At 41.3% G+C, this 14,188-nt stretch overlaps 1 protein-coding gene across 1 annotated transcript in view; it reads right to left on the bottom strand.

The window, feature by feature from the left end:
• HMMR (hyaluronan mediated motility receptor) overlaps positions 1 to 14,188 on the bottom strand; it is a 62,946-nt gene that overhangs the window by 14,094 nt on the left and 34,664 nt on the right. Inside the window, exons 7-11 of the mRNA XM_089663651.1 lie at positions 11,424 to 11,535; positions 7,404 to 7,469; positions 7,242 to 7,315; positions 6,240 to 6,326; positions 1,150 to 1,361 (exon numbers count right to left, since the gene is read on the bottom strand). Coding sequence (XP_089519777.1) covers positions 1,150 to 1,361; positions 6,240 to 6,326; positions 7,242 to 7,315; positions 7,404 to 7,469; positions 11,424 to 11,535 — 551 coding nt within the window. The remainder of the gene's footprint in view (positions 1 to 1,149; positions 1,362 to 6,239; positions 6,327 to 7,241; positions 7,316 to 7,403; positions 7,470 to 11,423; positions 11,536 to 14,188) is intronic.

Raw genomic sequence — 14,188 nt, 5'->3', positions numbered from 1 at the left:
TAGCTACCTTTAGGCAAGAGTTTGAGGCAGTTTCTGCAACAGTACTGACAAGGGTGACAAATTCCACTTTAAGAACCTGTCACTGTGGCTTCAAGAGATTTCAGAAGAATTACCGCCAGATTACCAATTAAGAAACTGGGAGTAATCAAGACCAACTCTGAGAACTGGCAACTTTCTGTATGCCATCTCAGAGTGAGGCATGTCTGTGCTGGGAAGTTGTCATGAATTTGACACTATCCCGCACAGGACCCTATTCTTAGCCCCATTAAGCAGGGATTCCTCGGCTGAACTTAAATATAAAAAAGTTGGTCCAGGGTGACGGGCTGATATCAATACCCAAATTAGGCAATGTCCATATATGGGCAGTGATGAGTCACATGGAAGGTGGACCCGATTGGAAATTAGTCTCAAAGTTCCCCATTAAGTTTCACACACCCAGCTCCACAGCTGCAGTGCTGTCAATCAAAAGCAAGGTGGACATGGATAACTATTCTCTCAGATCAGATGACTGTTCCCAATCAGGTTCTACCCACCCACCAAACTCCTCAGCCATGTGCCTGTGTGTGAGACCAGTACAGTGGCTGGAAACCGCATTCAGTAATGATGAGCTGCATAGAGGATGAAGTGTCCAGCATGGAAACTCGGTCCTCTGTGTTGCCACCTGCTATTCATGTACCTGTTCCCGACAGGTACGCCAACGATTTCAGTGTGGCGGTACCAGATAATTCTAAAAAGAGTGTCAACAACACTCCTTATGACTTTCCCCCCCCGTTGTGGGGGAAGGAAGACACAAGGTGTGAGGATTTTTTTTTTGTTGTTTGTTTTTTATACTAGTACTGCCCAGGTCCCCACTAGAAAGAGTCAACCTCTATTTGTCCTGGTGACACTTATTATTGAGACTCAAAGTGAAATAATTCAAAATGTAGTTAGTGTTATCACACCCATAGAGGAGGGGAAATCTTCCAATCGGAACGCTTGTTCTAGTGACAGCTGCCCAAGAGGACAATGCCCTCAGTTTGGAGAAATTTCTTCCCTTCCTGGCCAAGAACAGGAAGAGGATGCACACCTCCTTTTATACATACAAACCCCCAAACAATTCTAGAGTCAGTTTATAATAAGAAAAAGGGGCATTTTTTCCATTGGACATACCCTTTAAGAGTTTTCTCTAACTGTGCAAGTTCTTCTGCTCTCCGCTTATTCTCTTGCTCCAGCTGTATGATTATTTTCTCTGCTGCCTCCTCCTCTTGTTGTAATTTATCAAGATCATCTAGGGTTCCCTCTAATTCCTCCTCCAAAAGGCGCCTCTCTTTCATCATCTCCTCTTGTACGTTCTGCAGTTCCAGACGTAGGGAGCCAAGTGTCTTAAAAAAAAAAAAAAAAAAAAAAAGAAGTCATCCCACACAAACTGATATTTGTTCTACATGGATGTACACAAGCTCAGCCACCCACTGTTTTTAATATGTGTTGGAAATTCAAAACGACCACAACTAAAAGAATGGCAAATTTATCACAAAGCTATGGTGTTCAATCCAACTTTGCTATCCATTAAAAATATGGCAGAACCAAAAGACTAACTCTAGGCAAATTTTCTTTTGCCTGCAAGGGTGAAAGTGATTGTAAAAAGGGGGGGGGGGCACAATACTTACCTGCTCTGTGCAGTGGAATTGAATAGAGCAGCCCCAAACTTGTTCTTCTTGGGTCCCTCCACTGGCGTTACGGGCTCCTCCTCTCTGTCCACTTGTGTGTGCTCACTCCCAAACCCTGCTGAGTCCATTGACACAGACAGCGTGACTCAGCCCCACCATTCCTCGATCCCTTGTCACTAGCTTTGATTGACAGCAGCAGAAGCTCCCAGTGTCCCAGCATAGCCAGTAGGAAATGGATTTGAGGGGAGAGAAAAGCTGCAGACATGCACAGCGCTGAAGAAGGGCTCAGGTAAGTAAAAAGGGGTAGGGAGGACCAAAACCTTAATGCATATAATGCATTAAGGTAAAAAGTGTAGGCTTTAGAACCACTGTAAGAATAAGTTATTTTATTGGCATTTCTACTCTGAAGATTTCCCTTGGCAAGTCATCTTGGCTCTCCTATTCAACGCCAAAGAACCAGTCACGCCACGCAAGTGCATTGCAACACAAGTAGAAAAGGGAGGCGCGTGGCAATAGCTGATGCGCTGTGTCCCTGGGACACAGCGGATCACCGATCGCAGCAAAGAGCTGATGACACAGTTGTCCAATCACAGCTGTTCGCATGTAAATAGGAAATGCCGGTTATCGGCAGTCCTCTCCTCATGCTGACAGCGCGTGAGGAGAGGAGAGCCAGCAAGCAGCATTCCCCTCAGAGGGGACAAGTACACTGATCATCAGTGCCCTGATGATCAGTGTAGCCCCCTCAGTGCCACCTGTCAGTGCCCATAATTGCCTCTTGTCAGTGTCCATCAATGCCACAGTGTCCATCAGAGCTGCCTTTCAATGCCAACTATCAGTGCCAGTCAATGATGCCCGTCAGTGCCATATATGAGTGCTGGCATTCAACGCCCACCAGTGCAGCCTCATTAGCGCACATCAGTGAAGGAAAAAATTACTTATTTGCAAAATTTTAAACTAACTTTTTTTTCCTGCAAAATTTTCAGTTTTAAGTTTGTTTAGCAAAAAAGAAAAACCCCAGTGGTGATTAAAGCGGAGTTCCACTCACGCGGTCAAAAAAACAAAAAAAAATGTAGCTGCTGACTTTTAAACAACACACACTCACCTGTCCTTCGGTGTGCCCCTGCAGCCTGTCTTTTCTCCCTGGGCGCCGGCATCTTCAGTGTGGGCAACTGGCTGTGACAGCTTGCAGCTTCACAGCTGGGTACTCACTGCACATGCACAAGTAGTGCTGCGCTTCCTGAATGGTCCTGTAGTCTTCTGGGACCTGTCATGTGTCCCAAAAGACTACGGGGAGGGAGGACACCTTCCACTTCCGATTGCCTAGGCGATCAGAGTGGAAGTGGGAGGGGGTACCTGTCAAATTCGGGTACCTGCTCCACCCCCCCAAAAAGGTACCAATCCTTAATGGGGAGAGGGGGACCAGTCTTTAAAGCGGAACTTCCCCTTTTGGGTGGAGTTCTGCTTTAAATACCACAAAAAGAAAGCCCGGTCGGTCTAAAAAAAATTGATAATTTTGTTTGGGCAGATTGTTGCATGACTGTGCAATTGTCATTCAAAGTACAACAGTACTGAAAGCTGAAAGTTGGCCTGGGCGAGTGGTTAAAGCCAACATTTAGCCTAAAAAGTGTATAAAAAGTTAATAAAAACAATACTTCCTACAGCTTCAGTCACCTATAATGAAGCAAGTCCCACTTTGTGCAGGCAGTTGGATCCTAGAGAAATCTTTACTCCATGGATGCCTGCCCTCTGTCTCTGAACTTAGAAGTCAAAACTGCAATCATTGACAGCTTTGTCATGTCCTAACAGGGACAGATACCAGCCTTCCTCCATATAAAAAAAAAAAAAAAAAAAAAAAAAAAAAAAAAAAAAAAAAAAAAAAAGTTCATTCATTGGTTACACTGCTTGTAACATGATTTCTGAATAGGAATAAGGAATCCTGTGACTGACCAGAATCTCCCCTATTCACAGATCATGTTAAAAGACATCAATAAAGACTTCTCAGTGGAGAAAAGAATGAGCTGGCATATCCCTGTGTCCATCTGTACTGCTGTTCTGCCTGGAGACCTGAAGCTGATAACTACTGAAGTGCACAAGGTTCATAGACCGGAACAGGAAAGGCAACCCCTCTAGTGAAGAATTTTCCAGGATCTAGTTGCCTGCGTAATGTGGGACATAGTTAATCACAGGTAAGTGATATGAATAGTAAAACGAGGAACTTTGCCCATGAATTAATAGGTCTGCGAGATGAACTGACAAATCCACCTGGAAATGTCAGATTGAGAGGCAGCCTGACCCTTGCGAGGACTCTCTAACAGAACAGTCAATAAGACTGTCAAAATTAAGCTTCAGATAAACTCTAACAACTCAAAAGACATCCAAAGAGTTAAGTACCTTCTCCTTAGAATGCTTCGGGTTAGTACATAAATATGGCAACAACATCCTGATTCAGTTGGAAATAAGAAATAGCCTTATGTAGAAAGGAGGACTGAGACCTCAAAACTACCTTACCCTGGTGAAGAACCAGAAACAATTTCTTTCTAGAAAGCACAGCTAACTACGAGAACAAAAAGGTAATGGCTACCAAAATACCTACCTGCAAAGCAGAGAGGGCCATGCACATTCCATAGACAATACAAGATCAGGTTTGCTTCTACCTGAACAATTCTTTCCCTCATTGGTGGTTGATGTATGCCACAGTCATGGCATCGTCCAACTGCATCCTGATGGGGCAACCCTGAAGGCAGACAGACCAGTGTAGGTCTTGCAATTCAGATACATTGACAGATCAGATCCAAGGACTCCTGACATTTGTCCAATACAGATACAATATTGAGCTGAAGAGCTCTGGAGTAAAACAGAGCACAGGGAACTGTATCAAGAAGGTGGCTCTCATCCTCTGATGAGCCTGGAAAAGCTGGCTGCGTAGATAGGAATTCTTTATCTCCAACGGGAAATCCCCTTGAGGAAGGAACCACCAATTGGGTAGCTACCACCTTGAGGTTTTGAATGAACAAGAACTGGACCTTTGAGTTCCAGAATAGGTCCCATGTCCAAGCAGGTCTCCAGAACCAGAAGAACTGGGGGTACAATCTTTACGTAATGGGGATGTAGGCTTTGTATGCGTGCTTTTACCATGATGCCACCAGCTCCACACAGAAGCCCTCACAAACTTATATCCTTGGGCCCATTTGTCCCACACAGTGGGTATGCCCTTCAGGGACTCTGGAGGATCACTGCCCTGGATCTGTAGAACACCTTGTCAGTGAGTTCATCTAGTAGGTTGTACCCAGGAGATTTCAGCCTGCAGGGTCCAGAACCAACCAGAAGAGTTACAGGCCATCTCTGCTCTTGCATGCGGGGTTCAGGTAGTATCCTTTTTGGCCTCCTGGTCATAGCAATAGATCCAGCAAAACACACACACACTTCTGCCCCATCAGAAGTCACAATCTTCAGAGAGACACCAACTAAACACCAAGGCTTAGCTGGCTTGACTGGGAGTGGTCATGCCTAAACAGGGTTTTCCTGCCCTTTTTTGGCCAGTGTCCATTCAAGTGAAGGTGGCAACATAATCAAAGTAATCATGAATTTGAAAACCTCTGTGTATTGAATAGTGGTGCAAAGAAATGAAAATTCTGGTGCCAAAACTGAAAATTCAAAAATGCACTTGGCTGAAAACTGAAACGCGCAGTTTTTAAAAATGAATATATATATATTTTTTAGTAAAAAAAATACACTGGAAAAAAAACCAAAAAAAAAAAAAACAAAAACACCACAATATATACCCCCGTTTTTTTTTGCAAAATATGAAAGAGGATGTTACGGCGAGTAGATACCAAACATGTCACGCTTTAAAATTGCGCACGCTTGTAGAATGGCGTCAAACTGCGGTACTTAATCTCCATGGTTGATGCTTTAAAAATGTCTACAGGCTAGCTGTGTAATGATACAGAGGTTGTCTAGTGCTAGATAGAATATTGCTCCGACCTTCGTGGCAATAGCTCACGTGTGTGGTCTGATCACCATTTACATATGCGGCCATGGCCTACGTATGCGTTTACCACTACGTGCGAGCATGTTTAACTTTTTTAAAAAACTGTATATAATTTTTTTTTTCTTGCACTGTCCCTTATCACAAGGAATGCATGCACCCCTTGTGTTAGAAATAATTAGCGATAGGTCCTCTTTATGGAGAGATATGGGGTCAATAAGACCCCATATCTCTCCTCTGCAATGTAAAGCATTAGATCACAAAAAAAAAAAAAAAAAAAAAAACCTAAAAAGGGCATAGAGATGAGTTGAGGCCATCTTTCCTCCACTAATCTCTATGCCCAGCGCAGGGATCATTTGATGGTTTCTCAGGTAAGGCTGAGAACTACCAAGGGACGGCGAGGGGGCAGGGTTTTTTCGGCACCTGTATTGGTGCTTTTTTTCATATCGGCCAATACGTTTTGGCCACCGAAATTTCAGTGCATCCCTAGTTGAATGAATGATTGGGAACAACAAATATGCATAATGAAGACAGTTTATAGGAATTTTACAATAGATGCACATTAGAACAATCAACATTAAAAAGTCTCAATGGGCCACTCTTACCATGCTCTGTTCAGCTATCTGAGTTGTTGCAGCTTCCAGTTTACTTTCATATTCTTGTTCTTTGTTGGTTATTGCCAATTGAAGATCCTTAAAATAAAATTAAATGGCTATAGATGGGAAGTACTAAAAGGCAAAACATATGCCATTTGGACAGTTAGCATTCTACACATTAAACAGAACTAGGTATAGCTAAAGCTCCCCAATGTATTAAAACTGCATTAGACTGACACTTGAAAAGGCCATAATATATGGTCTGTTAAAGGGTTAATTTTAACCTATCAGTGCAGCCAAGGGCCCCCAGTAGTTTACAAACCATGCTGCATTGTAGAGCATTTTGAGTGATCAACACAGTCCAACATGCTGTGACAGGGTGAGAGCACACATGTGGACAAGAAATCCAGAAGTTCCACGCTCATTCCTGTGATTATGTGAGCACATTCAACTTACCATCTATCCTAGCTTAATTGCAAAATAGCGCCAAATCACACAGAACATTTTCTGTCCAGGCTGTGGAAGCTGCAGTGAGCATACAGTTATGCAATTTAAAAGAAGCTCAATTTCTCTACACTGCACCACGATTTATAAACTACTGGGGTACCACGACTGCACAGCAATTTTCATTATAAAAAAGGTATAATAGTGATTTTCTCTGGAAACGTGACTGGCAACATGATTAATTATTTGTGCAATAGAATCCTCCCTCGCAATTTGTACAGAGGCCTTCCCTCAAGATAGTTAAAGTGAAAATAGATATTTCTATAGAGGATCTGCACACAGAAATCTTACCAGCAGGAGGTAAATATTCATGGAGGCCCGCGTGTGAGTGTTGGGGAATAAACACATTTTCTTCGAACGTGTACTGCTCCTTTATATTGCCCTAAGCATTTAAGTATTCTTCTTAGGCAAAATAAGCACTTTAAAATAAGCCCTCATACACGTGAATGTAGTTATAGGCATTGTGAACCACTTCAATTTTCAAAAGAATCGCAGCCAGTCATTTACCTGCATTTTCTCTTGGGCATTTGATAGGTAAGTCTCCAGGTTTTTATTTTCTCCTTTGAGCTCTTTAACTGCAGCTGCAAAATGAAAAATAAATTTGGAGTATCGATTCAATGTCTGATTAAAAAAAAACAAAAAAACAAAAAACAAAATCACATTACATACTTTGGGTTTGGTTTAGTTCCTCTACCAAATGTTCATTCTGGGCTGCCATATCCTTATGATTTCCCTCTATAATAGAAGTATTTCATTATTCAAACAGTAGAAAAAAGTGTTAAGACCAAAGTTTAAAATAAATAAATTAATAAATTAAAAATCAGCACAACACAAGGACATTGCTTACATTTAATCTGAAGTGCTCTTTGTGCTGTTGCCGGCTGTCTTAGTTGAAATTTTCTGTACTTTGAAAACTCACAAACCCTGCACCAATAATCTTCCCGTGCTGCGACAGTTAAAAGGATAAATTCACCTTTAGGACAAAAATAATGAATGCATATTTTTTTGCAGGTAAAAAAAAAAAAGTGCATTTATTATTTTTCTCGAAAGGAGCCTGGAAAGTATTGTACCAGTGATCAGTAGATCGCTGATGCCATGCAGGTCTCCTGCAGGCCTGTCAGCATATCTGCTTTCCGTACAGGGACAGGAAGCTTCAATGAACTACCACGGCACTCCACAGCACCGTGGTAGTTCATGGAAAAAAAAACAGCCGCTAAGGCTGTCGGGACTTGCAGTTCATTCATTCATGGAAGTCTGAATGAATGACATGGGCGGAGCCCCACACGACTGCGCAGTTTTTAAATCTGACAGATAGGGGCAACGGATGGAACATGTAACATATTCCCAAAGGTGAACTTATCCTTTAAAGCTGAGGGACCGGTCACAGGTACTTAATGGTGCTGACTATTGCCCCATTTTTTACTCTGCTTTTTATTCCTGAGAGCTATTGTTCACTTTCTATAAATGGAGAGATCTATGAAGGGAGGAGGTGAACCTATTATTTATTTATTACATCTGTCATTTTTTTTTCCCCCTGACTGGAGAAAAACAAACAAAAAAACCCACAGTATTCATCCCACAAGAGTACAGGGGATATTGTTTCCTGGCCTTGCACAATGAAAAATTAGCAGCCTGAAAAAGCAGAGTGGCAAACTGGTTTCTAGGACAAAAGCAAAGTGTGGGACGGCCCACAGAGTCCTCCTGGGCCAGTCAGATTCAATGAGAATCGCCAAAATGTCTGCCTTCTCAATTCAGCTGGGTAAATGAGGAATGAGCTTTAGAAGGAAGGCATAGATCAGGCTGAACTGATCCTATGGAGTCACAAGAGCATCCAATGCAAAGGCTAGAGGGATCCTTGGACAAAACGTTAGTTTGCTGTTGAATCTGGAAGCCAGGAGGTCCACGTTTGGTATCTCTTATTTGTGACAGAGGTCTTGAAATGCCTAGGGGTATAGCGACCCCTCTCCAGAGTCCAAACATTGAGGACTGAGGAAGCCTGCCTGCTAATCTCCACACCTGGAATGTGCACAAGACAGGGCTGGAATGTGAAGCTCTACCAAAGTCAGAATTGAATGGTGTCTGAGCTGCAAGACTTCTGGTTCCTCCTTGATGATTAATGTATGTCACTGCTATGACATTGGATCTTATGTCCCAACTGTGGTTCAGTTGAACAATTTGGGTAGGAATGGGATTTTCCCCATTGAGCAGAGCAAAACGTAATTGAAGTACAATGATATTTATTACAAATCCATCTTGAGAATTAAAAAAAAAAACATTGAAAATTTCAAGTGTTCTTTTGTTGACAGCCTCCATGATCAATATTAGTATAGACAAAGTCCTCTATGCAATTTCTTCTACATGTTTCTGTGATACTTGCAAAGATATATTGTTAATATCCTCCTATAGGAGGAGCCACAGGATCATAAAACTGTACAAACATGTCTGCATGAATTAAACTAAACTAAAGATAATAAATGGGCCTATTCTCTTAGAAATATAAGAACTACAAAAAGGACAACATGACAACCATAGGGTCACTGTTTACTAAATTACCAGACTTCTCACATGGCACAAACCAAAAAAATGGTAACTCATTTATGCCCAAATGTCTATTGCAGCTCACTGTATAAAAACAGGTCAAACAATCTTTGACATTCCCTGAGATTCAATAAATTGAAAATGCACCAATCTCCATCTGAGAAAATAATCTGCACTTACCTCAATAAACAGATTGCTTGCAGGATACTGGCTCCTCTGACCATGGCAAAATGGCCGATTTCTAAGAGGATCAGCAGTTCTCTTTATTCACATATACAGGTTTGTACAGTTATATGACACACTGGCTCCTATAGGACTGCTTAACACTATATCTTTGTAAGTATCACAGACACATAAGCAAGGGAATATGCACTTCATTACATCCCTTTAGTACCAAGATTATTGAAAATATAAATGTATTATGTTCATAAGATTTTACTCTTGCTGGCATACCTCCTCTGCAGTGGTCCATAGACTACCCCATAATCCTGGCCAGTTCAGGGTGAAGCTAAATTCCATCTATAGTGAAGACTCTCTGGTGTACACTGGCTGGTTGATTGTATGATCCATACATGGGTGGGTCTTTTACCCCTTTATAAGACACGTAGTTTGTATACTGTATACTCTCTTTCTAGATGTTTTACATGTGTTTTTGTATCTCTATTAGTTTCCTTTATGCACAGTTTCTGAAGAAGCCAATTTGGATCTTATGTCTGAACATTCAAGGGAAGTGGTGCAGTAAAATTAAATTTTCCTTTCTACCGCATACTAATTTGGTACATTGAACCACGGTTTTAGGACCTTGTAGTTGAATGACCAGCATTACAGGAAAATCAATCTCTCTGAGCTCCGGAATATGGGTCGGAATAAGAGTTTATTCTGGTGACCAAGTCCGCTGAACAAAGGATATCCTGGACTCCTTTCCCAGGTGAGAACTGTCCAAATGGGAGGAAGGGTTTTTGCCTGAAGTCCAGCATTGAGCTCATGACCCCACCGTGCCAGGGCAAGCCTGGATTTGAGAGTCAAGGTTATGCAAAAGCCCAGGAACAGAGCCTTTCTGGGTCATACAGCCAGAATGTTGAGCTGCAACACTCTGGAGTGAAATTGAGCATATGAAACTGCATTAAAAAGGCAGCCACTACTAAGCCCAGAACCCTCATGTAAAAGTATAGAGTTGGTTGTCTCCTGGACTGCAGAGTCCAGACGTAGGAGCAGGGGTTCTGCCATTTGTTCTGAGGGAGGAAACGGTCTGGATTACCTGGGCCTAACCCTGGATGGAGGAAAAAGGAAGTTCTAGCACCAGCTTCTATTTTATGATCCAACCAAACAAATCACTGTAAATGGATAGTGAAAAGTTGGGGGGGATGAAGAGAGGAAAAAAGAAAAAAAAAAAAAAAAAAAAACACCAACATACATTCATGTTATACTTACCTGCTCTGCATGATGGTTTTGCAGAGCAGCCCTGATCCCCCAGCCAAGTGCCAATCCTCTTGCTATGGGGGCATTTGAGCAGGCGCACACCAGAGCCGCACTCCTGTGAATGGTCATTGTCCATTCACACACAGAGCAAGGAGTCAATAGATACTGCTGCTGTGTGAGCCAATGAGGAAACAGAGACCCATCATGCACATTGCTGCAGCCATTAAAGTAAAGAATCTTCTGCCTTTAAAACACTTTAAGTAACTTGTAGAAAGATTCCCAAAAGCTTTAACTTTGTTAATGGTTTGTTAGCATTTCAACAGAGAAACAATGAAAGTCTCTGCCATTATGGTGAACATCATCAGCTTGACAGATAAACTATCTTCAAGTTTTAAAATTGTCAGTTTCTGTTTAAAGTGTTACTAAACCCACAACAGTAAAATCAGTCTGCATGCTTGCTATACTCACTGTGGAACCTAAAGGGTTAATCTTGTGTAAAAATGGCTGTTTGATCCTGTCTTCTCTGATTCTCCCCTTCTTTTACTGTCCCCAATCCATCTGCCATAGAGCATGTGCAGACTTTCCACTGCTGCTCTGTACCATTTGGTGTGTATTGCTAGAAAGTTTTTTTGGGAGGGTGAATGTGATCGGCACAGAGCCAATCAGCACTGTCCAGACAGTCAGAGGAGAATGAAAACTGCCTTTGACTTAAAGGGAATTTTCACCACCTACCGAGAAGAGCGTTCTTTTCTTTAAGGGATTCCAAAGCTGATTTTGATGTAGCCAAGTTTTTTTGCAGTGTTTCAACTTGCTCTTCAAAGCTGGCTTGAAGACCCTTAATCTCCTGCAATGAACAAATTGCAATTGAAACATAAAAAGCGTAAACATTCAATAATCACATTTCTATTACCCATTTGGCACAAATTAAAAGTAAATGAGAAGATGCAGCTACTGCAGTGATTGATAGCAATAATAAAATTAAACACACACACAAACTTCGAAGATATTTCCTTAAATCCTGCTTGGTCGACAGGGAAAGTAAACAAAGGGAAATTTTTCCAGTGGACAACCATGCAACAGGAGGCTTAACCATTGCATGCCATACGCCATCAAATATGAAACTGAAGCAGAAATCCACAAAAACTGCTAAATTGAGAGTTAGCTTTCAAAAGATGTACTATTCTGTTTAACAAACCTTGAGATCGAAGCACATCTGCCAGCGCTTTAAAAATTCACAGTAGAAAATAGGCTTGAACAATGACCTCACAAATATACCTAGTGATGGTAGAATGAAAAGCAGAGTCACACATATGTTGACCACCTCCTATGCTTTCAGGGGCCCTTTCCACCCCCATTTTCCTAACTGTTGTTTCACCCAGTGGTCACCACCAACCAAAGGCAGCATGCCTCACGAAGATTCTGCTTGGTCAATTGCTAAGTCACTTTGACACTACCTCACCAGAATAATAATCCAGTACTCTGCTAATTTTATTTATATATATATATATATATATATATATATATATATATATATATATATATATATAAAAATTTTGTCCCTTTTTTTTAACCTTCCTCTGGATCAACTGTGGGTGTAGGATGTTTTGTTTTTTTTTTTTTAATGGTTGAACTGGATGGACTTTTGTCTTTTTTCAACCAGACTATGTACCAATGTCCTACTGTTACCTTTATTTCCCACAATTGTTTGTAAGTTTGTACGCTTTGTTTTCATACTCAGTATTCAAAAAAATACTTCAACAAGAATGAAAAGCAGCGTTCCCTGAGACAGTCTTCAGGAGGGGGGGGGAAAGAAAAAAAACAAACAAAAAAAAAAAAAAGGAATCTGAAAATCTAAGGGAGGACAAAAGTAGACAGGCAGGCGGTGAAAGGAAAGGAGAAAAAAAGAGAAGAGACCACCTTGGGCAAAAAAGAAGCTTTTGATCTCAGGAAAACCTTTTCCTTGTGCAACACTAGGAATAGGTCCCTTACAAGTCAATGCCTCAAACTATGATACTTGCCTATGAGAACTGACAAAAATGGAAGTAAACTCCGCTAAAAGGAAAAATAAACCCACACACACCCACTACATCCCAGATAGGAGCTCTTGAAGAGCTGAAAGTACCAGACCGAGATCCCACTGTCACCAGAAAGCAGCTTAGGAGGAGCTAAAACAAGGATCTCCCTGCACAAAGGCCTTCAGCAGGGAGAGCAAGGCTGGAGGATGATAGCCAAGGGGAAAAAAAAAAAAAAAAAAATTGTCTCTTGGGGGTACTCAAGCCAGATGCCTGGCGAAAAGCATCTGGATAGAAGAAGTAATTCAGCTTAAGAGAGCAGAGTCCTAATCTTTTCCAAGGTGAAAAAGACCCAGGCTTGTGATGTGTACAGGATCAGTCCTAATTATTTCAGACTGTACATTTGATCCAGCGCAGACTTCTGAAGATCCACTCAAAATTTTGAGGTCAGCTGTATGTTGGCATTCAAAGTCTGGATAGAATCATCCTTCCATAGCAGTTCATCCACGTAGTCCATAAATGTGGACACCTCTGGACCCTGTACTGTTGGATAAAAGAGAAAAAGCTTAGTGGCGATGTCATCCTGTCTGTTCAGGGAACCGGCAGGTTCGGTGATGCTTTGGGCCTTTGCGAGTATATTTTGGCATCTTTTAAATAAACTGCTTTTAGACAGTACTTCACCTCTATATGGTCTGAGTGATAATACTTATTGCATGAGGGATCTACTTTTGAAGAAAATCTGAGCCCACCATTTTTGAAAGTGAGATGGCGGAGCTGCTCTTTGATGAAGGCATATAAAGTGGTTATCATCCATCTATTCTGGGTTTTTTTCCCAAAAGAGTCGTTAGACCTCCTCATAGTTGAGGTCTATGAATCTGGTAAACTGCTGCATGTTCTTTCATGGTGGCTAGTGCACTTTATTAGTATGAAGAAAATAACATATCATGATGGATAAGATTTTGGGACCATTTATATTACATCACATTGTTTGCACATAATTGGAATGTTATATTTATAAAGGTGCAGAACACCACTTTTTTTTTTTTTAAATTTGGCTTCAGATATATTTTGTTGTTTTCAATATGGGCAAGTACTGCTGCTACTTTGCTGTTATTATTGTTTTCAATTCATGTAAACACTTTTCAGTGCAGGATTTCACAGAAGCCTTCGCTTTCTTTTCGCTAGGATAACCTTAATTAAAAAAAAAAAAAAGTGGTTTGCCAAAGTGTTTGACCTACAAAAGGGCAGACACTCCAAGCACTTTTTTACATGCTAGTTCAGCAGTCCAGTATTTAAAGGGAAGAATCTGGTGCATCTGAACAGACAGAAGGCCAAGTCTTAACATATCCAGGACCATTGATGGTCTTGATCAATATCTAGGACCATCCACACAAAAATTGTAATGTCTGTGGAAACATTTCTCAGCACTGAAGTACAGAAGGATCTGTGCGAATAGAACCCAGGTCACGAGTCAAACATTTGGAC

The sequence above is a fragment of the Staurois parvus genome, unplaced genomic scaffold (assembly GCF_062004578.1).
Source record: "Staurois parvus isolate SC_StPar_1 unplaced genomic scaffold, SC_StPar_1.0 ptg000006l, whole genome shotgun sequence".
In the NCBI taxonomy this organism is placed as follows: domain Eukaryota; kingdom Metazoa; phylum Chordata; class Amphibia; order Anura; family Ranidae; genus Staurois; species Staurois parvus.
Note: the sequence above shows the minus strand (reverse complement) of the source record. Positions and strands in the feature narration are given on the sequence as shown.